The following is a 23,381-nucleotide window of genomic DNA, read 5'->3' as shown; positions in this document are numbered from 1 at the left end:
ATTATTGCTTTAATGCAAAACCTCGGTTCGCAAGAATATGAGTTCCCTAATCTTTCAGGAAATTTGGGAGAAATTTAGTTTCACAGCTGCTTGCAGAACAGATAAGATTAAGGGATGAAACTATCATGGCAACTTGCTGGTTGCTTGCTGAGAGAAGTGTTAGATGTACCTTTTTAATGGAACTTACCCCAGAGTTTTGGTATAACTTAACAGGAGAATTATCATTACCTATCAGGAGAGTATATTTTCTGTGTTTCTTCTGTTTTCTATTTTAATAGTTATCACTCTTTTCCACTCTCTGGCTACTGGGAAATGAAAAAGAATTTTCCCTCCAAATGAAAAAGAAGTTATTTATAAGATATAGTGAAAATGTCAAGGGATGAGAGAGTTTGGGGCAGACATCATCCTCTGTGTGGGCGGATGTTTCTCATTTTTGCCATCCTGTCATGTGGCTCCTGGAACGTGATGGAATGGTCAGACTGCCAGGAAAAAACCATCACCCTTAACTCTTCCTTCCCTAAACAGAATTATGCTGCTGCAGAGGGAAAACATGATGCAAACTACAAAAGAGCACAGGATTTCTAAAAGGGGTCCTGTAAACCTAAGTCACTTTTGTTTAGGCTGAAACAGAACCCAAATGAAAACCAGCACCCCAAAATAAAAACCAGAGATCTAATGAAAGGAAATTTTAACTATTTCTTGAGTCTTTTTAACAAAATAGTCAAAAACATAACTTTTACTCCTAAGGAAAACCTAAGAAGGAAAAGAGAACACACTGGGCATGCTAAAAGCCCCATAAAAACTACTTAAGAAAACTAAACCTTACAGCATCTCATTGCTGAACCAATGGGAGCTGCAGCTCTCTCTGGAGGTTGAGGCCAAGCCCTCATGCCCACGTCAGCAGCTCAGACCTCCCTCACACTCCAAGGTCACTGACCCACCCTCCCCATGCAGTGTTTCCTCCTCCCCAGCCTTGTGGGACAACTGTGTCACTACTTCATTTGCTTCTGAAAAGTTACATAAACTATTCCCTCTGATGAAATTCCCTGGGGGAAGTGCACATAACTGTTCTCTTCCCTGGGCTGAGGAAAATGCTGTGTTTAAAGTACCTTCTTGGAAAGTCTGTGTTATTTTGATGGCATCAGAACATTTTGGGAAGTTGACCCTGGCGTCATGGATTTACTTGTGCTTAAAACCAAAAAATACTCACAAGTTTAAATTTTTAAATGTATTTAAAATTTTAGATTTTAAAATGTATTTTAAATGCTTCCTCAAAATGTATTTATTTTTAACACTACCTTCCCATTGGTTTTGGGGTCATTTGGCTTAAATAATTATTAAACTGATCCAAAATCTCATTTTCTCTCTCTGTTTTTTGACTAGGTAGGTAACACTACCCACCCAAAACTAGTATGTCTGACAGTTACTTTCAGAAATCCAACACAAAAAAAAAGCAGTGCTAAGACACTCTAACATAATTTCTTCCATTTTAGAAGCTCCTGTATTTTCCAGACATCCTCCACCTGCTTCTCCACACAACTCTATGCACAACCTCCCTCTTTAATCCTACAATCTACTACTAGTCCTGCAATGCACTGTTACAGCAGCTATTTGAGAGTCCTTTCCTGAAGTATTCCCTCCTTTTTTTTAATCATTCCAAATATAAGCATCTGCACGAAGCCTGGATTCCTCGTTGGGTATTGCTCTAACATGCTTAGTGTGGGAGGAGGATTTTTCCAGACACTGAGTTATAAAGTGAGCTATGCTGTGGATGCTGTAAAGTGCGTCTAGACATCACCAACATGTCAAAACTGGTCACACACATGCTGTTCTGATGACATCATCCAGGGATGGTGGGCTTAATTTTACCAGTAATTAGGCCTGAAGTCTCTTTCTTGTGAAGTCTTTTCCCTTTCTAAGAACGAAAGTGAAGTAAGATTTTACTACACAAAATTACTATTATATGTCTTTATCTTATTTTATATAATGTATATTACTGATATATTGATATTCTTTCCCATACCTGAATCCAAGCACAGTCAAGGTTTGTGCTGCACTTGAAGCCTCTGTCACACTCTGGGTTAGTTATATCACACTGGCCAGGTAATTTTCATAACCTGTTATAAAAAGCACTGCTAGATTTTTAATCTGACCTTTCAAAACTGCCTGTTTTAACCTGGATCTATTCATTAACACACCTTTTGACCTTCAATGTCTGTCTCAATTTTAGAAGATTAACAGAAGGTACTTCAAGCTGTGTCTTTTGGACTTGTGAACAGCTATACCTACCTGCATCGTTAAGATCAGCAACTGTTCACATGTTTTTATGGTGGGTATTCTTTCATTAATACATTTAGTAATTTATGAGATCACATTTTGAGCAGATTCAAATGTAAGTTTGTGGAAATGTGTCTGAACACACACACAATTACCTGAAAACTACCTGAAAGTTAAGGACATTAACATCATAATGAAATAAATACAAAGTAGTGTCAGGAAAAATTGCAATAGCTGGCATAAGGCTAACAGTGTTTTTTCATAATTCACTCAGGTAGCTTCTACTATTTTTTGAACACCTGAGGCATCTGAGTGGCTGATGGCAAGTCACACTGCAGCTTGTGGGAAGAGAATTGAACCAAAAAAGTCCTGCCTCAGTTATGTGAGTACTGGCTCTTGAAGCTCCTCTCACTCACACTGAGAGGGAATGGTGAGACAGGCCTTCTCAAAGAGCTGATAAACAGAAAAAATGAGTGAATAATAGATAGCTGTGCTCCCAGAGCAAAGCAGGAGCTCTTCCTGTATATCTGTATCCCCTAGAGATTTCCACTTTCTACCCCCAATAATCATTAAAGTCATGTTCATCTGAACAGAAAGTAGAAAAAACAGCAGGTAAGCTCTAATCAGTTACAGTTAATCAACCTGAATTGTAGACACCAAGTGTTATGTACTTCAAACAAGATGTTAGCAATCTATCCACAGAGCTAGGAAGAAAGAGCATACAAAAATAAAGGTTTGGGGAAAAATATAGTAAGACTGTATCTTCTTGATCAAATTAGGAGCTCACCTCCACCTACTTTGTCTAAAAGCACCATAGAAAAAAGAAAACAATTCTATCATGAACCTACAATTCAGTTAGGTTAAACATTAGTTTATAGAAGAGTGGAATATGTCTGAAATCACAAATAGAACAGAAATCACTGATTTTCAGAGCACAAACATGCTTTTTAAGGTTTGGTTTTCATGCTGACTTCTCATTATTAAACGGAAGGAGCCCACACAGACAGGCGATGTGAGATCTGATCCTTCCAACATCGCAGCATCACAGTGAGGCAGCAAGTCTGGATCACTCCAAGAGGGGAAAACTTACAGTGTTAATTAAACCTTACTGGAAATCACAGAGCTCTTCCAAAATTAAAGCTTAGAAATCCCTGTGAGACCTAAAACTCCCTCCTAGAGATAAAGGGAAATCTCTTTATCCTAGAGATAAAGGCAGCATGATAGCTGCCTTTCTGCTTGGTTCCACCGTATTTTCAAAAAATCTTGCTCTCCACCAGCAAGAGGGTGCAACAACAGTGCCAAATTTTTGTGAATGATTCGACTGACATAGTTCTTAAAATCACAACATTACCAAAAAAAAAAAAAAAAAGTCAGGAAATTTTCATACAGGACAACGGGACAAAGTATGTGCAGAGAAACTTGAGACAGTGAAATGGCAGCACAGTTTCTGCATGGTTGTCTTGGTTTGAGACAAGTTAGGAAGTCGCCAAGTTAGGAAATGGTTCATCCTCTTCTTGGCTGCCTGAACAAAGCTTCCTGAGTTTCTGGTCATGACTCTTTACCCCAAAGCTGCCACAATAACCTTGGGTATTTACAGTTGATCACCACTTTTGTAAGTAATTGTGTAGTGGAGGTGCACAAGCTTTAACATTTCCTTTTCCATTCCCAGTTTTTTGCAGATCCCACATTGGACAAAGCTTCCCCACCCGTGAGTCATAGGAGGAACACAGCGGCCACAGAAGGGGGCCCTTTCCCTTTCCAACCTCACAAACTCTTCCTTTGCCCACAAAACCAAGTCCCACTGTGGGGGAAACTCTGGTTGTGCTCCCCAAGGGTGTCTCCTGTACCTGACCATCCCGGGAGGCAGCGGCAGTAGCCTGTGGCGGGGTGGCACCCGTCCGCGTGGCTGCAGTCACAGCGCTCAGCGCAGTCCAGGCCGTACGTACCATCCTGTGGCAATAAAAAAACAGAAAAACACAGAGATGATGTGGCAGCTGGGAGTTAGAGGAGAGACAAGTTATGGTCAGCCCAGCCTCACAAAGCAACCACAGATCTCTCCCAAATCTCTAGGCTGATATTAATGTAAAATACTTGTGGTGTTTGGAACATGTCAGCATCCTACACTTTCATTCTTTCATTAAAGTAGGGAAGATAAAGAATGAATTATGCTCTCTTGAAAAATCCCAAACTAAAACAATTAAGTCTCTTTACTGCATCAAACCCTGAGATCTATGCTTATGGGTCAAAATGGGTACCACACAGAGGCATAATTTTTAAGAAAACGAGTGAAAATCATTAAGTCACAAGATGCCTTCAGTGTGAGGTTCACTGCATAAATAACGCCAACTATCACTTTCAATGAGAAACATTTCTCTTTTGATTAAAAACATTTCTCTCTGTACTACAACACATACTCCATCAAAAAGAGATAATCTTTGGCTATGGGACAGTGCACAGAACAAAACTTTAGTTTTTTACCTATGCAACATTTTTTTGAACCAACAAGAGATTAAAATTACAAGTTGATTCACCCTGTTGGTGTATTTCTTTTTTCATGGAAAACATCTCAACATTTGAATTTGCTTTTCCTGCTTCTTCCGTAGAGGCTAGCACACACATCTGTGGATAATTTCACACAAAATCAACCCAAGAAACTGAGAAGTGCAGATTCTTTACAATCTCCAAACAAGGCAAAGTATAACATTTAACTGATCTTGAAAAAAAAATGTCGGAACCAAATTAGAAAAAAAAGAGCACAGAAAAAAGGCCAGGATAATTTACAGTAATACTTCAGGGTTACCCACAGCAAAGGCAAAAAAGGAAAAAAAACATGTCAGGTTTAAACCCCAACATTTATATTCAAGGCTAAAAATTGGTGTCAGTCACATTAAAAATCTTAATAAAACCTACATGAAAATTAATCTAATGTTTTTTGATGTTCATGCATACATTCCAACCAAGTGCCACAGGATTTAGCTTTTCAACTGCCAATCTTTAGGTAGAACAAAATCTTACATTACTTCACTGTAAGGGGCCTTTCGCTCATCTCAACACTACACTTTTATATACAGAAAAAGAAAAGATTAAGCATTTCCTTCGCATATAATCAGATTTGGAATGAAAGGAAATCCTCAAATATGCTGTGAAGAGCAGTATTATTAGCCTGTTATGTACTTGGACTGAAGTCCAAACTGTAGTTCAAATCTTGAACAACAATCTGAGCAGTGATAATAATGTTCTGAAGTTACTGAAACAAACTGAAATACATTGATTTAAATAAAGTCTCTGCTCAGACATGAAAAACATTTCAGACAACTGGAAGTATTTGAATTATTTTTTTCCAAATGATTTTATTTATTATTATTTGAATAAACAATTTCTGTTTATTCCCTGCTCTGGAATTTTGAAGCAGAATTTGCATTTGAAATAGGTAAATGCTTCTGGACATTGCTTGATGTAGATGGAGAGAGGGAGAGGAAGATAATGAGCTTGGGCATGCTGAATTATCTAATACAGAAATGCTTTTAAGCTTTATTTTACTAAGTTTGGGATAGGGATGCAACTGCTCTGTAACAATATATGTCATTTTTAAATGTCGGTTTTGAAGAGCTAATGCATCTTGGGAGGTCTCATCACCCTTCAGAATCAGGCACTAAGTGACAAACAAAACTGCATGAGGAAACAGAAAAATCAGTCTTCTGATGGAAATGCATTGTTGGAAACACTGCACATGTGATACTGCCATCACCTTTCCAGAACATAGTCAGTTTTATTTGCCACTTTATTCACTACAGGAGTGCTTCATCTTGAAACCAAAAGCAAAGCCTCAAAAAATCACTCCTGACTGTTCCTAGTGCAGTACAGCAGAACAAATTTTCATTCAAAACAAGGTGATTTCCAGTTTTCTGCTGTAGTTCAGCTACTACCATCATGTCATTGCTCAGTAGAGCTTGTCCAAACTGAAGGAAGCTTAAATGTGATTTGGGAGGCAAATTTACAGGATGTGTGTTCACTTCAGGTGATTCCTTTGCAGTTACATCAAACCAACAACCTGCTCTGCAGATACATTGCAAAAGTTAACAATTGACATGGGAAAAGAAGAGCAGAGGGCAGTTTATTTTAATAATTAGTTTTTTTATATATTTTCCCAGAAAATTGAAGTCCATCACTGAGAACAGTGGACCTGGAAAAACCCATTTTTTATAAAATATTTCTCTTTTTTTTTAAAGTGTATGAAATAAAATTGAAACCAAACAGTTACACAATAAAACAAATCCTCTTGGAATTTTACAATTTCAAAACTTCTGAAATTACATATTTGAATTTACATATTTTATTTCCTCAAGGCTGCAGATTACAAGATTACAGATCTTGATAAAGAGCATACCCTTGTCCTCACAATGATTGCTGATTTTCTAAAGTCTGGGAGAGAGTAAATGTCAAAACCCCAGTAGAAAAGTAAAGACCTGTCATGGAACTGGGTGGTAAGAGGAGCCTCTCACTTTTGACTGAGAAGGAATGAAAATTCTTTATTCATACTGTAACACAGATACGAGAAAAAAAGTATTTAACTGACATTACTTGATTTGGGATGTATTTTTCTCTCATGATTTATACTTAAAAGTAGCTGAACAGTAGCAGTTTGATAGGATTTGATGAAGAAATGCTAGAAGAATTGTTAGTGCCTGTCCCTGACCCTGCACCCCATCCTGCGTGCACCAAAGGACTCATCTCCACGGAGACAAAGAATGACAGATCCCCCTCCCTGCCTAATATTCTCCTACAACACCTCAAAATTCAATGGAATTAATAAACCACCTGGCAAGGGAGTTCACATTTCTCTCCCCTCCATCCTGGGGCACAGGTACAGGTTCCATCCAGAGCATTACAAGCCCCTCCGTTAAGACACTGGCAGGTCAGGTTACAGCCCAGTCCCCACGTGCCACTGGGGCAATTTATGGAGCAATCCACACCATGCCAACCTGCCAAGAAAAAAAAAAAGAGATTAAAGTCAGAAATTAATCAGGTTTTCCCCCGTTCCTCTCAGAGGATGCTTTCCTCTGCCTGCCATGGGGCATGTCTCTGAGATGGGCAATACTGGGGTAAAATTCACTGCAGGATTTATCAGCAGCTTCAGCTGAGGGCTTGTCCAGGTTGGAACAAAAGTGTTCAAGGGCACCTTGTAACATCTGTGCACATCTGCAGATGGGTGCCAATAAGCAAAAGAGACTGATAGAAGATCTGAAATGGAAACAGAGACACCTTGACATTTCACTGAGAAGCTCTAAACTACACTGAAAGTGTTAAGGTGTAGCCTGAAAATAATTAGGAATATTTTCCCTAGGCTCAAGCTGCTGCTTTCATAATTATTCCACCAGCATTCAACTCAGACAGTCCTGTAATTTAACAGGTATCTAACAAAACAAAACAAAACAAAACAACCAACAAAAAAAAAAGAGAGCAAGAAAACATAAAAGTATTGCATAAATTGGATTGTCATAGGAAACAGAGAAGACTTTTCAGATGATTTCTGTACTTTACTCCAAAAAAAAAAAAGAAATGTAATGGAAAATAGCTCTAAAATGCAGCATTCACCACTGATCATGCCTGATAGCAATGGTTTGCAGACTGGATAGACTGAGATGTGAATAGATTTTTTTAAAATGTGATCATCCATTGGAATCAAGAGGAACAGTGTGAGGCAGTAAGTCACATCATCACCAGTGACACAGGCCAAGTTTCTAATTTTGTACCTTATTTATAGTAAGTGGAGGGAAAAGTAATTCTGCACTGAGACTGACCAATAGGCAAAACACATGCACAGAAATCAGGCTGCCTTGTGCTTCATTAGTAAGTTCAAATTTAGGGGTCATTTTAGGAAAAAAAAAAAGTATTTTTTGTAATTCGGCTAGGAAATTGAGATACTTTCCCTCAACTGTCTTCCCAGGATTTATAATCTTCCTTTGTTTACATGACAAATACCTAGGTTCAGTTTCATTTTACTTTTTGCTGTCCTTTTTCATTGTAGTATGATTAAAACTGCATGGGGTTTTAATAGGATAGGATAGGATAGGATAGGATAGGATAGGATAGGATAGGATAGGATAGGATAGGATAGGATAGGATAGGAACATAGGATTCCGCGTTGCCCAAGGAATATTTTTCTCCTCACGGCCTAGCTACTTTGTATATTTACCTGAACAGGGTTAAATTAGCTCCACTGTCTCTGGAAGGAGTAAAAGTTCCATATTTGCTGCACAACTGATTTAACAGCATCAGTCCCTGAAAAATTTAGTGGCTATTTGTCTAGCAAACTCTTTTTACATGGGATTTTGAGAAGGAATTGTTCCCTGGGAGGGTGGGGAGGCCCTGGTACAGGGTGCCCAGAGAAGCTGTAGCTGCCCCTGGATCTCTGGCAGTGACCAAGGCCAGGTTGGACACTGGGGCTTGGAGCAACCTGGGATAATAGGAGATGTTCCTGCCATGGCAGGGGGTGGAACAAAATGATCTTTAAGGTCCCTCCCATTCCTCCAAAATCCTTGGTATAAATAAACCCCTCTAACACTGTCTTTTTTGTGTCAGCAAGTCAGGCATTAGTTTATTCCTGGTCAGGGTCTGTGTGTGTGGGTGAAAAAATTCTGCCCTCCACAGAGATGCAGACAGAAAACTTTTTCACCTATTTATACATTTTTAGCAAACAAACAAATTATTATTTATTGGTTCTAAATTCCATAATTCTCTTTCATTATGTAGCATTCTGTCCTCTATTGGCAATTGATTCCTCACTTCTCAGGCTAATTAGTCTGTAGCTTTCACTCTTTTTATTATCTTTTCCCCAGGTAGGGAGTTTCCAACATCTGTATATGGAATTTGTTATCTTCTTGTTCTTTGTTATCTTCTTGCTTCCTCATCGTCTGGTTTCTGCAAAATGTCTTTGTAGCCCATAAATTCTGCACTTCTTGTATTCATTTTGAGCAATACGACTCTCTCTATCTCCCTCCCCCAGGCTTTGTTCATTGAAGCATATCAAAGTAAGCTAAGGAAAACTTGAAGTTTCAGTAACTTTTCCCAAGCTGTATTCCCACAATAGCAGCTTATGACAAACTTTGCAAGATTGCGGCTAAAAGTGATTCAAAACTAACACACTGCTTTTAGTCAACATACTGGTTATGATTAATTAAAAACAAATTATTAAAGGCTAATGAAACCCATTAATTTTAAAAAAATAGAAAAGTTATGTAATTTCCTACAAAACCATTTGGGGATTCTGTATGATTTTGATTAGGAATGATGACATCAGATCAAGGGTACACCCCACAGACCTCCTGAGAGAGCAGAGAACGTATTTTCTTTCCTGAGAACATGTTTTCCTTGTTTTCACCTCCCAGAGCAGCAGAAGCATCAAGTGCCTGCTTCTCATTAAGTTTCCTCTTCTCTGTTTCAAAAACCCAATTTCATTTTATGGTTACAGAGAAATAAAATCCATCTCAGGAGACACTTACCTGCTTTGCAGGCACAAGAGCCATCCACAGGTGAACAGGTGGCCCCATTTTTGCAGCTGCACACAGAGGAGCAGTTCACTCCATATGTTCCAGGCAGACAAGGCGTACCACAAGAAGCACCCTGAATTTAAAAAAAAAAAAGAGTCTAAAAGCCATCTGAGGCTCAGAAAATACAACTGACTCAAGTACTACAAATGCCAGAAAAAATACAGCCCATGCATGTCCTAGGCTGTCACTAAATTATCTTTGATTTACGGGAGAGGGACACCTTCATGCTTTTGAAGTATGTTGAAGTATTTTTAAGTAAGTATTACTTTTCTATGATTTACTGTGAAAGCTTAGGTCTCATAGCCCTGATTAGATCAATGGACAGTAATAAAGAAGCTCTTTATGAAACCAAAACACAGTTGTAAAGCAACTAAAGAAGGCAGTTTAATGGTAAGTTATGTGGGGATGAAAAATATTTTTAAGCACTAATTTGGCTGACGTTTTCAGTTATTACTTTTGCAAGAACAGTCATATTGTAAAATGTTAGATTAGCATCCAAAGCACATGTAACAGCAAATGTGTGTAAAAGTTGCAGAATAATCTGTCCTGAAGTATAAAAAGAAATGATTTTGGCTGTAGTTTCTATGGATGGTGCATGAAAAGTTGATGACTGAAACCCATCATTCCTCCCTTTAACTACACCTCAACAGCAAGCCCACATTCCTACCAACATCTTATAAAGCAAATGCCTTCCTTTCAGCACTGAAAACCTATCAGAAATGTTGAGTTTTCAGGGTCCAAGAGCACAAGCAGTGCTACCCGAACACCCTCTCTTCTCTTTTACCGTGGTCAAGAAAGGACGAGGTGGCACCCTGAAGAATTTGTTGCACAACTGGGGCTGTAAACTGTGAAAGTGAGACATCTTTTACCTTAAATCCAGGGGCACAGGCGCACTTCCCAGTGACGCTGTCGCAGTCAGCCCCATTCTGGCAGCTGCAGATCTGCTGACACGACTCCCCATAGAAGCCCGGGGAACATGTCTCGTTGCAGTACAGGCCAGACCAGCCTGGTTTGCAGGAGCATTCCCCAGACATGGGATGACAGCTGCCACGGGTGGGGGATGAAAGGTTAACTCAGTAATTCAGGACTACACATGGCATAAATAAATAATATTTTCTTTCCACAGGAAAAAAAAAAAAAAAAAAAAAAAAAAAAAAAAAAAAAAAAAAAAAGCTGTTGCAGATGGGTTGCGTGAAGGGCCTTGCAAGAGATATCCACAGATACAAATATTAAGAGTTTGAAACCATTCTCACACTTTTGTTACATTCCCACTGTAACAGGATCATTTCTGTAACACTGCAGAAGCTCAGCAGCATATTGTCTGAGAAACATGATGAAGAAAAATAGCATGGCATCCAACACGAAGTAACAACACAGCACCCCATCAGCAAAGCAAGAACATTCTTTTCATTAGATTAGTTTGGAAGAGGACAACTGGAATCTTTCAGAAAATGGTATAAAATCATCAGCACTGGGCAGAAGCCAGCTATAGCATGAGAGCAGTGACCTTTTGGGGAGTATCTCCCCTCTCTGCTGGCCATACCTGGTGGCAGAGCAGCTGCCTCTATACCTGGAACAGCAGTTTCATTGAAGGGCCACGCAGGCAGCTGCTGCCTTGTAACAAATGGACATCATCAGCTGTGCAAAGATATATAGGCTGGGAGAGGGGACACAATGGGGTGCTCTGTAGCACTCTGGCAGACAAAGCATTTGCTTAATTTTCACCAAAGGAAAGCCTTAGTATCCAAATCCAATATATTTACAATGGGAAGACTGTTTGGAGATATTTGCCTCCCACTGATAGAAGTGAAGCTCCTTTAAGAGTGCTGGAAGGACAAAAAAAAAGCCTTCCTCCAGACAAATTAAATGACCCATGACAAGAGCCTGGTTTTGCAAGACTTGCTGACTTTGTATGGCAGTGTATTGGAAAGTTGAGTATTTTTCTGACCATTTAAAAGTCTGAAAAAATACTGCTGCACTTTTAGGTGCTGAAATATTACAACGGCAATCTTTAAAAGAGCTGTAGTGTAATATGGGAACGCAACTTTAGTTGCAACTGCTCTTGGACTTGAAGGCTGCTCTTGTCCAAGTAAGAGTTTAAAATTGCGGAAAACAACCATTGCTAATCAGGGAAGGCATGGATTGTGAAAGTTGGAATGTCACTAGGTATTCTGCTTCCTGCATACTTAATGCACACCCTATGGCAACATAAACATTTAGGGGTCTACAGGATATTAAAATACCTTTGACAGTGCCAACATAAAGTGAGAGGAAAGACCTTTTCATGCAGAAATGGTTCAAAACTCATGAACAAAACTGTTCATACAGAACAGCCCTGGTTATTTTTTAGTTATGTGCATACCTGCCATGAAACAAGATGAAATGGAATTATTTTCATATAAAACACAGGCAAAATTATGAAGACACATGATGCAGCAAGATAATCAGGTTTGCCTCCTGTCCTAAATTCCTGCAGGACCCCAAGTTCTCATCAGTAGAAGAATACAGAACAGGGGAAATTAAAAAAAAAAAAATTCAATGCACAACTAATAGTTGTTAGGGTAGGAATCAGAATATATTTGTAACATAAATTAAGTATCACCGGCACTTTAAGACATAAATCCCAGTGTTCACAGAATCCTATAAATTCCTGATTGGAAATGTGGTTTATTGCTGGGGTTTGGTTTTTTTTTTTCCTTCCAGGAGAGGGGGAGCCCACACACGAGGAAGCACTGGAAATGAGGCAGAGGCATTGATATTCTGTGTCCCCCAGTGAGTGTCACTGAGGTGTCCTTGCATATGTATTGATTGATGCCGAAATTAGTATTCCGTGAATTGTAATTAGATGTAGGAAGCCAATGCACTTCTGGAGGTTTTTGATGGGTTTTCACACAGTTATCTTAACTTCCAATAATGTTTAACTATGAAGGTAGGGAAATAAAGAGATGCTGAGAGATATTGGCAGTATATCTTCTTTTACTCCTGGTTGTCTGTTCACACTTGATGGAAATCCAACCCTACTCTCTACAGAGACAAGAAAAACCTACTTGTGGGTAGTTCATATTATATATTTGAAGGACTTAGATGAAAGAAATTTCTTTCATATGCTTCATTTACATGTTTTGCTTTTAAAATATCCAACCAAATTGTGTAGCACCCTAAAAAATAAATATAAACATAAATATGAATAAATACATAATTTACATGAAAAGCTCTTGCACCTGTACATTCAGGCCCATAAGAAAAATGGAAAATTAAAAGGCCCTAATCTTTACTTTAAAAAAAGAGCCAAACTACATGAACCAATCATGTTTCTACTGAATTCCACCAACAAAACTGCAATCAATCCTACATAGGTATATCAGAAAGGGCATGAGACAAGGAAAAAAAAACCCCTAGTGCTCATGTCCTGACTAAATCTTAATTGCAGGCTGAACTGCATCAAGGGTGTTGGTACAAGAAGGTTTTTACCTGTTGCTTTCCTCTGGGCCCCTCAAACAGATTAAAATCTCTCAAGTACAGCTATTTTTATGCTCTACAAAGCATTTAATAAAGGCTGCTGGTACAACAAATAGCAAGGACAGGCTTGCCTTTCATCTCCAGGAGCTGACATCAATGAACGGCAGCAGCAAAATCCCTACAGCTTAGCCTACCCAAAATGCAAATAGTGAATTATTGTAAGAGCTGTTTTGATGCCAATTTTTGTCAATCATAAAATAGTAATAAAAAAAAAAAAAAGAATGTGCATTTTTCAACTATGTATGAGGAGAAGTATGTGAAGAAAACTACTTAAAACATAGTTGTATCCTGGAGCTTATGTACACTTTCTTTAGAGCAGTATATCTAGAGTTATGCTTTTTTAATTAACCTTTAGTTAATTTCTGTATTGGTTAATACCAAAAACCTAGAGCTCTAAGCCTACCAAAGCTCCTCTTCGAAGAGATCTAAACCAGTGATCACACCCAGATGAAAAAAGCTTTTACGGTATCAAGGGCCCGCAAAACAGAACCCCAGACCTACAGACACAAAAAGTTTATCTGTAGAAGGCATTCCACCCCTTTTTTTTTTTTTTGTGCCCTGGATTACTTTGCTGCTAAATGGATTAGCGCTATGAAGATACTCAGGCTACAGCCAGGCCAAGCAGTGCTTGTGGCAGGCAAGAGAGAGTTGAGGGTATTCCCTGACATGATTAAAGAGTTTCCTCGTGGCTGACTGACATCAAGAGGTGAGGACAACCAGACACAACTGGCTTCTACAAAGATTCTCAAAAGCCTCAAGTGCCCACAGAGAGTTTTGTTTTCTGCATTGTTACCCTGATTCTTGCTATTTATGGTCTTGGTCACTTCCTGACCCAAGGGGGAAGGAGCTTGCATATATGTAAAATACACTTGCGAAGCAATGAAAATATTTGTTTTTCTCACACATCATGATGCTCTGGCAAATATGCTCCAGCACCCCAGCACCTCCAGCGCTGTTAAGTGCCTTTGGATTTGTCATTCAGCGGGAACATGTCCAAAAAAAAAGACCAGCCAAATGCTGTTGTTTACTTATGAACATTTGTGATCTGATTTGACCGCAAGCTGTCTCTTCCAGTGGTATAAATGAAGGAACAGCTGTGTGGAACATGAATCAGAAGTAATCCCTGTAATATTAGAAATGGTATACAGTGCAATGCATTCCTGTTAAACAGGCTGCTGCAACAGTCTGCAGACAGATTTTCAGGGAAGTAGCTAACTTTAATTCATAACACAATAGTATTTGGTGTGCTAGCCTAATTTGAGAGCTGGAGAGCCCTGCATTATTGTGCCATTTATTCCTGAACACACTGCCCAAACAATAAATTGCTTGATTTTACATCAGAACAACTCTGTATTACATTTTTTCAGGGCAAATGGGATGAGCAGAAGCACAAGTACACAACTGTAAAAGTATATGACTGGAAGGGGAAAAGAATTCAGTTTTTTGTCACACAGTTTGTCAACAAAAGGTGCATTGGAAACTCTGACAAACCACAAAACAATTTTTCACAGAGAATTAACAGAGTAGCTATTTCCATGCATGAATTTAACATCAGTGCTAAATTCTGACTAAAGGCTTTTGTTTATGAGAAAAAGTGTATCTTATTTTAATGTACAGCAGCTTCTATGTGACACTCAGTAGTTCCTGTAAATTCCCCTGACGGCTACTTTCCACAGCAAAAATTTAGACTGTGGTCACAAACCTTCTCCAAGGTACTGTTATTAGTAATGCAATTAAGTGTAAGTGAATGCACAATGACCACGGTATCTAATCAGAAGAACTGTTTTGTAACAAAAGAAAGCTGTCCACAGTTGTTCTACAAATATGCTGGCTCGCCTCAACTGACATCCGACATCCCTCCCTCATAGCTGAAACGCCGTCTCCAAATAACTAGTTTTTATATTTTCATAACAACATGCTTAAATGCTGTCAAAATCCACAAAAACTCAAAAAATAGGGCTCATCACTTCCTGAATAATGAGAGATGTGTAAAAGCTAAGCTAATGGGAAAACTATTTTCATTTGATTTCCAGGGATTGGATTTTACCTGCTCACTCAAAAAAGCACTTATATGAAAAAAAAAAAAGGTACTTTTTAAATCCAGATTTACAATAGGTAAGGCTTTTGAAATTTTGTACTAAAATAGTCACCCATAGCAATTCTTATATACAGATAGAGACTGAGGGAGAGAAATGTCCAAGCTTCTCATGCCCAGCTCAGACTTTAGACATCCACTGATTTCAATTCAGTTATTTCTCAGCTGCAGTAAACCAGAGTATGTGAGAGACAGCCCATGTGTACTGACTTTATGCAGTGAACAATATAATGGTTTATTCAGCTGACAAACACAGATAAAGACCACACTTTGTCTTAGTATTTATTTCATGGGTCAAAGACCAAACACAGCAGTGAAGGTTATGATCAAATATGCCTAAAAGTAAAAATTTGAAGTCTCTTTTGGGTTGGTGATTTAATTTTCATTGTGGTCATGAAATACAAAATACTTACAAGTCTGTAACTGCTTCAGTTTGCATGAAAGTATTAGAAAAATCAGGAAATACCCTTATTCAGGTTGTATTTGGATTTCTGTGTTCTATTTAGGAAAAACAAAGCAGGGTAGAGGGTGCAAAGCCTACCTCCAGGTGTTGGGCATGTGGCAGGGACACTTTTTATCACACTTGAGGCCATAAATTCCCTCGGGGCAGAGCCTGGTTTCACAGTGCTGCCCTGTGTACCCTGGCTCACAGAGGCATGCACCACTGATGTGGTAGCACTTCCCACCATTCACACACTTGCAGGTCTCTGCACAACGCAGCCCATAGCTCCCCACGGGGCACTCATCCTGGCACCTGTGAGGCAGAAAAAAACCAAACCAATAAGCAAACAAAAAATTGTTATATTTGCCATAAATGACAGCTTCTGGAGGTTAAAAGGAAATACAGCTTATGAGGAATGTCTTCTGCTGGTCAAAAACACTACTTAAATAAGAGCAAAAATCTGTGTAACTTGAAAAAATCTTCAGGAGGTCAAACCCCTTCTTTTAATCTGATTTTTCTGACAGATGAAAATGAGAATCAGTAAAGATTCGAGTTTAACCCACATGGGGAAGTAGCAATGATTTTTGTTGCTGCTTAAAGAAAATATATCTTAAGAAAGAGACTTCTTCACCAAACTTCCTCTCTCATTCACTGAGTTTTGAGAAGATAGATACTTTAGCCATCAGATTTATTTCCATATATTTTATAGATGGAACGCATTATTTAACCCAAAGATCAGTCTGTATCTTTAGCCTGTCTACTAGAAAACAGAACTTCAGTATCCTGCTTCTCAAATTTGCAGCTCATTAACTGGTGATTTTCTGGATAGCTATTTCATTTGTCTATGTCTTCTGAGTTTGATGTTTTCAGCTCTGTCTTTCCTGTGCTCTACACAGTAATTGTTAAATTCTGAGTGCCAGTCATGTTACAGATTGTACAAAAAAGTACTTTATAATATAACACATTATTAATAGTTCTATTTCTTTTTATTTCTGTTTTTTTCTTATAAATTTGGCTTTTTTGTTTTGGTTTGTTTTCAGGTATGACTAGTGGTTTGTTACATATGAATTTCAAAGACACAGGATACAAGGCACTGCAAAAGGTAACAAATTAGCAGAGCCCTTTGACTGAAGTAAAATGGGACATGTTCATTTCATGCTTTTGCAGTCTTTTCCTCAATCTGATGCTGACATCCAGAAGTTTCAAGGTATTTGTAACTCTGTCCTGAGGTCACTGATAAAATCTTCTTTTCTCCTGAGGTGTAGCACAATAGCAGAGCTAATACAATAATAATAGAGCTAATTACCCTGTATCAATGTTTCCTGATTAAATTATACAAATAAAGCTGTGAAAGAATTTTCTTCAAATGGCAAACAGGAATTCCAGCCAAACGAGACAAAAAGTTCACCTTGATTTTTTTTTGATTTTTTTTTTTAAATTTAACTTGTAAAACCCATCTCTTTGGAAGGTGGTGTGTATGGGCTACCTCAGACAGTGCCCACACAGTTCTCTGACATGAAATAAGGATCAAGTCTACAACCTTGCCACTGACTCCTTCCTGCCCTTGAAATCATCTTAAAAATTGAAAGAATTGAAAATACAGCCGCTTTTGCAGGAAAAGAGGGAGGCTCGGATTTGCAAAAGTGATCAAAATGCTGCAAACTGTATGGAATTTCAGATGAAAGTCAGGTTTAAATTATTACAATTTGAAAAATTTAATTGCATTTAGAAACACCAGTGTAGAGCAGTGTGTAGATGCTTGTGTGGTTACTCCTTTGATTTTCCATGGAGCCCCTGTCTATGTCTGCTTAAATGCATCTACCACTTTCTGCACTGTTTCTTCACAGATACAAATACAACTCTGGCATGCAAATGGCTCTGGACTAATTATTTCTCTTCTTCTTGAGGTCTTTTTCCACATTATGTCTGGCAGAGCACTTCCCACGTCCTGTGAACACTCATGTGGGGAGCGCATATGGTTACAATACCCACAGCTGCTAGGAGAGATCTCCTGGACTGACCACAGTGATCAGGCTGCTGCTGACTCCTGCAAATGAGTTGTGTGCTGCTTAAAATACATGCAGGAAAACGTTCTTTCATCGCTGTTCACTGCCTTCAAAAGTGATGTCTTACTCTATCTTTCCAGTCTTCCAAAGCTGACTTACAGCCATCAGAAAATGAAATTTTTCATTTCATTTGAGTGGAGCATTTGTAGGAGACAACACTCCTTCCTGCAGCCTTTGAAGACGGATTGAATGAGCCTCCCTTGCTGCTGTGAGTGCTAGACATCTGCACAAACCCACGAGCCTCCCTCCTCACCTCTCCACCAAAGCCCAGGCTGCACCATTCTGTAAGACACTCCAAGTGAGGAAGACTCACAAGAAGTGTCAGAGCACAGCAGGAAAACAGTGAAACTCAGGAGTTCCTTCACAGGAAGTGTTCTTTCACATGGACTTTCAATTTGCAACCCAGCATCAGCTGAGTGACACAGCAGACATTTCATCATCGAAATCAGCACTGTTGATCATATCTCAGATACTTCCATTGTTCTTTCCACCAGCTTCTTTTGTCCCCCTGTAGTAGCAGAGCCCTCCAGGCTGCGCAGCCTGGCAGAACGGGGTCTCCTTACCGTTCCCCTGTGTAGCCTGGGCTGCAGTGGCAGTGACCTGTCGCCGAGTCGCAGGTCCCACCGTTGTGGCACTGGCACTCCTGGGAGCAGTTCTTCCCATAACGACCCTCAGGACAAGGCTGACCACAGACCATGCCCTGTGAGTGCAGAAGAGAAATCTCAGAGTTGGGACTGCAGCTTGAACGGACAAAGAAGAAATGAGGGAAGGTCAAGGAGATCCTGCATTACTCTCCCAGTGCTGATCTTGGAAATGCCAGACCCTTCTCCAGCTTTAAACATGGGGCATGTTCCAGCACTGGAGGAATAATCTTCTAGGATTTCCATGTTACAGGTAAAAGCTCATGAAAAATACTCTCTCTAAGCACCTGTGAAAACACTTACACATGTAAGATTAACTGATGTCAAGCTCTTCCCAACTTATTTATCAGGAGTAATATATATCAATATACCCAGGATTGCCCTCCAGTGAACAGAGGTGTAAGAATCAGCAGCTGCTCTAATGTCCCAATTATTCTACTTTATAGTAAGTTGGGGTTTTTTTCTGATGAATGAAAACGTTTTTTGCAATCTCACTTAAAGCAGCACATCCTAAAAGCTTAAGTAGCATGATTGCTCCTTTCAGTGGGTTTTGAATTTCTGCACTGCCTTTTACATCCTTGGAATTAATCACACCTGGGTGGTGAGGGAAAGATCAGTACACAAGACTTCTAAGAAGCCATTTCAAGAAAAAGATATTTATAGGCATTTCATCAGACAAAAGTCGTCCAGGTATTTCATCTAAGACACTGCAGAATTTGCACCTGGCTACTTTAAACCTCCCTTCCAAGAAAAGCAAGGGAAAAAAAGGTAACACTGACAAAACAGTGTTTCACAGAACTGAAAGTTCTAAAATTAAAGCTTAAATAATTACTTGGAATGGAAAATTAGTTGAAGTTCTAAATTGTCATGTATTAGTTAACACACATACTAGTATAAAATTTTCCTCACTGCTTCATGTGCTGTATCTCATTTTTAGTAGCTGTATTTAGGCAGATAAAGGGAGTCAAGAATTTATCCAACATTTGTACTCCATGACCAATAATTTTGCTCTTCTAGCACGAAGTGCAATAAAAAGTAAAAATGGCCATATTCCAAGCTAGGTAGTTAGGTGTGCTGCTTAAACTCACAACCAGATATTGTATCTTATAGCATGCTCTCTAGTTGGTAAAAAAACTGGCCATAGCCACAAGTTATTCTCAGTATAATAATATAATCACAAGGTAATTAAATGATCAGTAAATCTGAATTTTCACACAAAACAAACATTAAAACGGGAAATATTATCAAATGCTCATGATCAATATTATTAGCAAATGTATTTAAAGAATTTATTTGGGCCTTGATCACCTTCCAACTGCATTATTTGCCAACTCAGAGCAGGCAGCCTGATAGCAAAGGAAGGCAATTTGCAACTCCAAGGTCAGGCCTTCCTTCCCTACCCTCTGATAAAAGCGAAGGAAGCCTAAAGATAACGTCAAAGATCTGATGTCCCATCTCCTCTCCAACAGTGAACACTCTATCAAAAGGTTTGGACTTTTTTCCATACACACTGGATATACAAAAATGGGCACAAACCCAAATATTAATAAACACAATGGTGTCAGCTCCCAATAATATCAACTTACATGGAGAAATCAATGACTTCCAGGCAAGATCTAAAGGATATTACCTTGTCACAGCAAAACTCATGTCTTTTGATTCCCAGAATCTGATACAGTTAAAAAGGCAGTGCAGAACTGGAGCATTTTCAGTAACAGATGGTTTCGCAAGCATTTTATTTCAGTCCCTTATGCTAAAATACGTTTCTCATTACTCCTGGCTACAAGCAGACTGCATTTGCTATCCTCATTTGCTACCCTTTTTTTTTTTTCTCCTGGCAAGATGTACAAATATGGAAGTTTTGGGGGGGTTGTGGGTGTTTCAGAGGGCATTTTTTACCATCCATCCTGGTGGGCAGGAGCACTCCCCGGTGATGTGGTGACAGACGCCTCCGTTCTGGCATGGGCACCTCTCCTCGCACTGTGGGCCATGCTTCCCGGGGGGACACAGGTCCTCACAGCTGTGCACAGGGTGGGGACAGCACAGACACCCATTACCACAAGCCCCAGATCTGTTTCCAGTGCTATCATTATCAGCTCTTCCGGCCAAAAGCATGAAGCACAGGGCAGTGTTACATAGAGAGATGCGCATCGAGAGTTGAGCGGCATCTGCACAATGCATCTCAGGAAACAGACCTGACATTCTAGGAATTACTCGTTCCCAAGACATCTCTTCATACACAGTTTGGTGCTCATTCGCCATTGCTGACACAGCTCTGGAATGACCAAGGCCAAACAACTCCATGTTTCAATGCCATCTCCCAAATCTGTGGCCAGACTGTGACGGCCACGAAGAATCCTTTGCTGGTCCTTTTTTGTGCCTTTTAACCCATCTGGGTCAAGGTTTTTTTCTCTTGGCCGCACATCTGGATGTGCCCTGCAATGCAGGTTTGCCCAAATCTGCTTGCTCAGAATGGAAGTCCACCTAAACTCTTCAAAACCTGTATCCCGCCACCCCCAAAAACTGACACAGCCATTGCTTACAAGGCGCCGGTGTATCCAGGGGGACACCTGCACTCGCCGGTGACATGGTCACAGGTGGCTCTGTTCTGGCACTGGCACTTCTGGTGGCAGTCGTTGCCGTAGGAGCCGGGGTCGCAGCGCTCCTCGCAGCGCCAGCCCTTGAAGCCCGCGGAGCAGTGGCAGGCCCCAGTGATGGGGTTGCACAAGGCCCCGTTCTTGCACTGGCAGCGGCTGCTGCAGTGGGGTCCCCAGTGGTCGCTGTCACACGCTGGACGGGCAGAGGGAGAAAAGTGCCGTGGTTTTAGAGCCATTTTTACGGTTACAGCATTGGTGGTGCTGCGAGTTGGCCGTGCAACAAGAAGAAAGAAGTTATGAAACGGAAGTAGTTATTCCTCCTTGGTCCTTAAGGATCATGGCAGGCAGATCAGACTTCATTTATGCCATTTATGCAATTGATTTTTCTCAAGAAAAGCCAACATGCATTTAGTTCTCAGCCTCATTATAAAACATGAGGCTGAGAACTAAATGCATGTTCGAATGCCTTAATTTTCAGAACTTATGACTCTGACATCAAACCATGAGTTTCCCTTTACAGAGGGAAGTCTTGCTAACTTTAAAAAATGTAGATTAAATCCACCAACAACTCTCTGAATCCAACAAGGAAGTTGCAAAGCTTGCTGAGTGTAGACTTATGATTTTGGACAAATCAAAGAATTCCTACTTGTTCACGTAATTGCAAATGTTTCCTTTGCAATCTTGCAATATACAGACAGGGCAAAAGAAAACACAGGAAGCACTTCACCAGGCAATAGGAAATTAACAACCACATTTGGATGTTACAAATATGGTTATCCAATATGTCTTTATGATCATTCAAATCCATCTTTTCTTGTCTGCCACAATGCATCCCATTAAAGCCCTACAAGCAAACAATTCAGAGGGTATTTCAGGATCAAAAGAAGAATTTAATGTTAAGGAAGAAATTTTATCCTACGAAACACAGGAGTTCTGTAAAGAGCCAGAAGATTAGGGTCACCTGGAGTTCAACAGGAATGTGTTAATCATATGGTCAAATGATCTGATTTTATTTTTATGTTCTGTTGATAACAGCAGCACAATGGAAAAGCCTCAATTGCAGCAACTGTAAGCCCAGGCTCTCCTCTTGGAGACTGACAACCATTGTTCTCCCAGTCTTCTCCTGGGGCAAAAAAGCCAGGCAGAGAACAGGCACACTTTCCTAGACTAATGCAAAGTAATTCAAGAATGCTCCTCAGGGTAGGAATTATTCAGCTGTAAGAGCTATTCACCCAGGCTACACAAATAAAAAGGAATTAGGGTCTTTTCAAGAATCTACTCCTTAAGGTGTTTTTTGGTTCTTTTTGTTTTTGTTTTTGTTTTTTTCCCCCAGGATGGGCCACTAGAACATGCATCCATAAATGGAGATATTGTGAGCACTTACACACAATAAAATACAGAGCAACAGAAAGTAGTGTTATGTATTATAAACACCCAGCAATGCTGCTGGCCTGTAAGGAGAACTGCCCATCTTATTATTGGCCTTTCTCTCTAAAGATGTGTGAGTTTTGTTGCAGTGTACAACAGTTTTGTAACGCACTGCTGCCTACAGCACACTGCATCACTCAAATTGCCTTTTGCCATGATTAACTTCCAACATTTTCAACATGTCTGCATAGAGTAGAATGTGTAATCCTCCTGCTCAACCGGTCAGCAAACTAGCTATTTTGGGATACAAAAAATACATGTACGGCTGACAAATGCCTGAGACAGTCACATGTTCTGTCATGATAGAGCTCAAACCCCTATTTTTTGATTTTTTTTTTTAATTAGCACATTAGTCTGCATTCAGATGAAAGTCTTCTTCCTTTCAGACAAAATTTCAATTTTTGTCATTCCTCATGGAAATATTAATTAGTAAATCAAACAATTAATAATAATGTTTTTTTTTAAAAAGAGCCCTGTCCAGACATGTCTGATAAACAGGAGAATTCAGACTGATGGCCACACCACAACTGTTCCAGTGCAGAGCTCAGGCTAGGATGGAGGCAGCCAGAATATGCCCTTGCTACAAAGATGGGACTGGCAAGAGAAGATTTATTCTTGGTTGGTAAGTGAGAGGTTGTGTTCTTTTACCAGCTGCTGGGAATTGGGTATTTGGTTTAGCCAGAAACATTTTTGCAGCTTCCTGAAGATGAAGTGTAACAAGCCTGAGAGCCACAGGGACCTGAAACTTCTCTTACCAATCATCCAG

The 23,381-nt window shown here is 39.6% G+C and overlaps 1 protein-coding gene across 1 annotated transcript in view; it reads right to left on the bottom strand.

Moving 5' to 3' along the window:
* The window catches only part of MEGF10 (multiple EGF like domains 10), an 86,339-nt gene that overhangs the window by 24,684 nt on the left and 38,274 nt on the right, over positions 1-23,381 (bottom strand). Inside the window, exons 6-13 of the mRNA XM_066181924.1 lie at positions 21,134-21,380; positions 20,490-20,610; positions 18,513-18,649; positions 15,983-16,195; positions 10,697-10,871; positions 9,780-9,900; positions 7,096-7,259; positions 4,125-4,227 (exon numbers count right to left, since the gene is read on the bottom strand). Coding sequence (XP_066038021.1) covers positions 4,125-4,227; positions 7,096-7,259; positions 9,780-9,900; positions 10,697-10,871; positions 15,983-16,195; positions 18,513-18,649; positions 20,490-20,610; positions 21,134-21,380 — 1,281 coding nt within the window. The remainder of the gene's footprint in view (positions 1-4,124; positions 4,228-7,095; positions 7,260-9,779; positions 9,901-10,696; positions 10,872-15,982; positions 16,196-18,512; positions 18,650-20,489; positions 20,611-21,133; positions 21,381-23,381) is intronic.

Source organism: Chamaea fasciata, unplaced genomic scaffold (assembly GCF_029207755.1).
Source record: "Chamaea fasciata isolate MVZ Bird 193981 ecotype frontalis unplaced genomic scaffold, bChaFas1.0.hap1 SCAF_4, whole genome shotgun sequence".
NCBI classification, from domain to species: Eukaryota; Metazoa; Chordata; class Aves; order Passeriformes; family Sylviidae; genus Chamaea; species Chamaea fasciata.
Note: the sequence above shows the minus strand (reverse complement) of the source record. Positions and strands in the feature narration are given on the sequence as shown.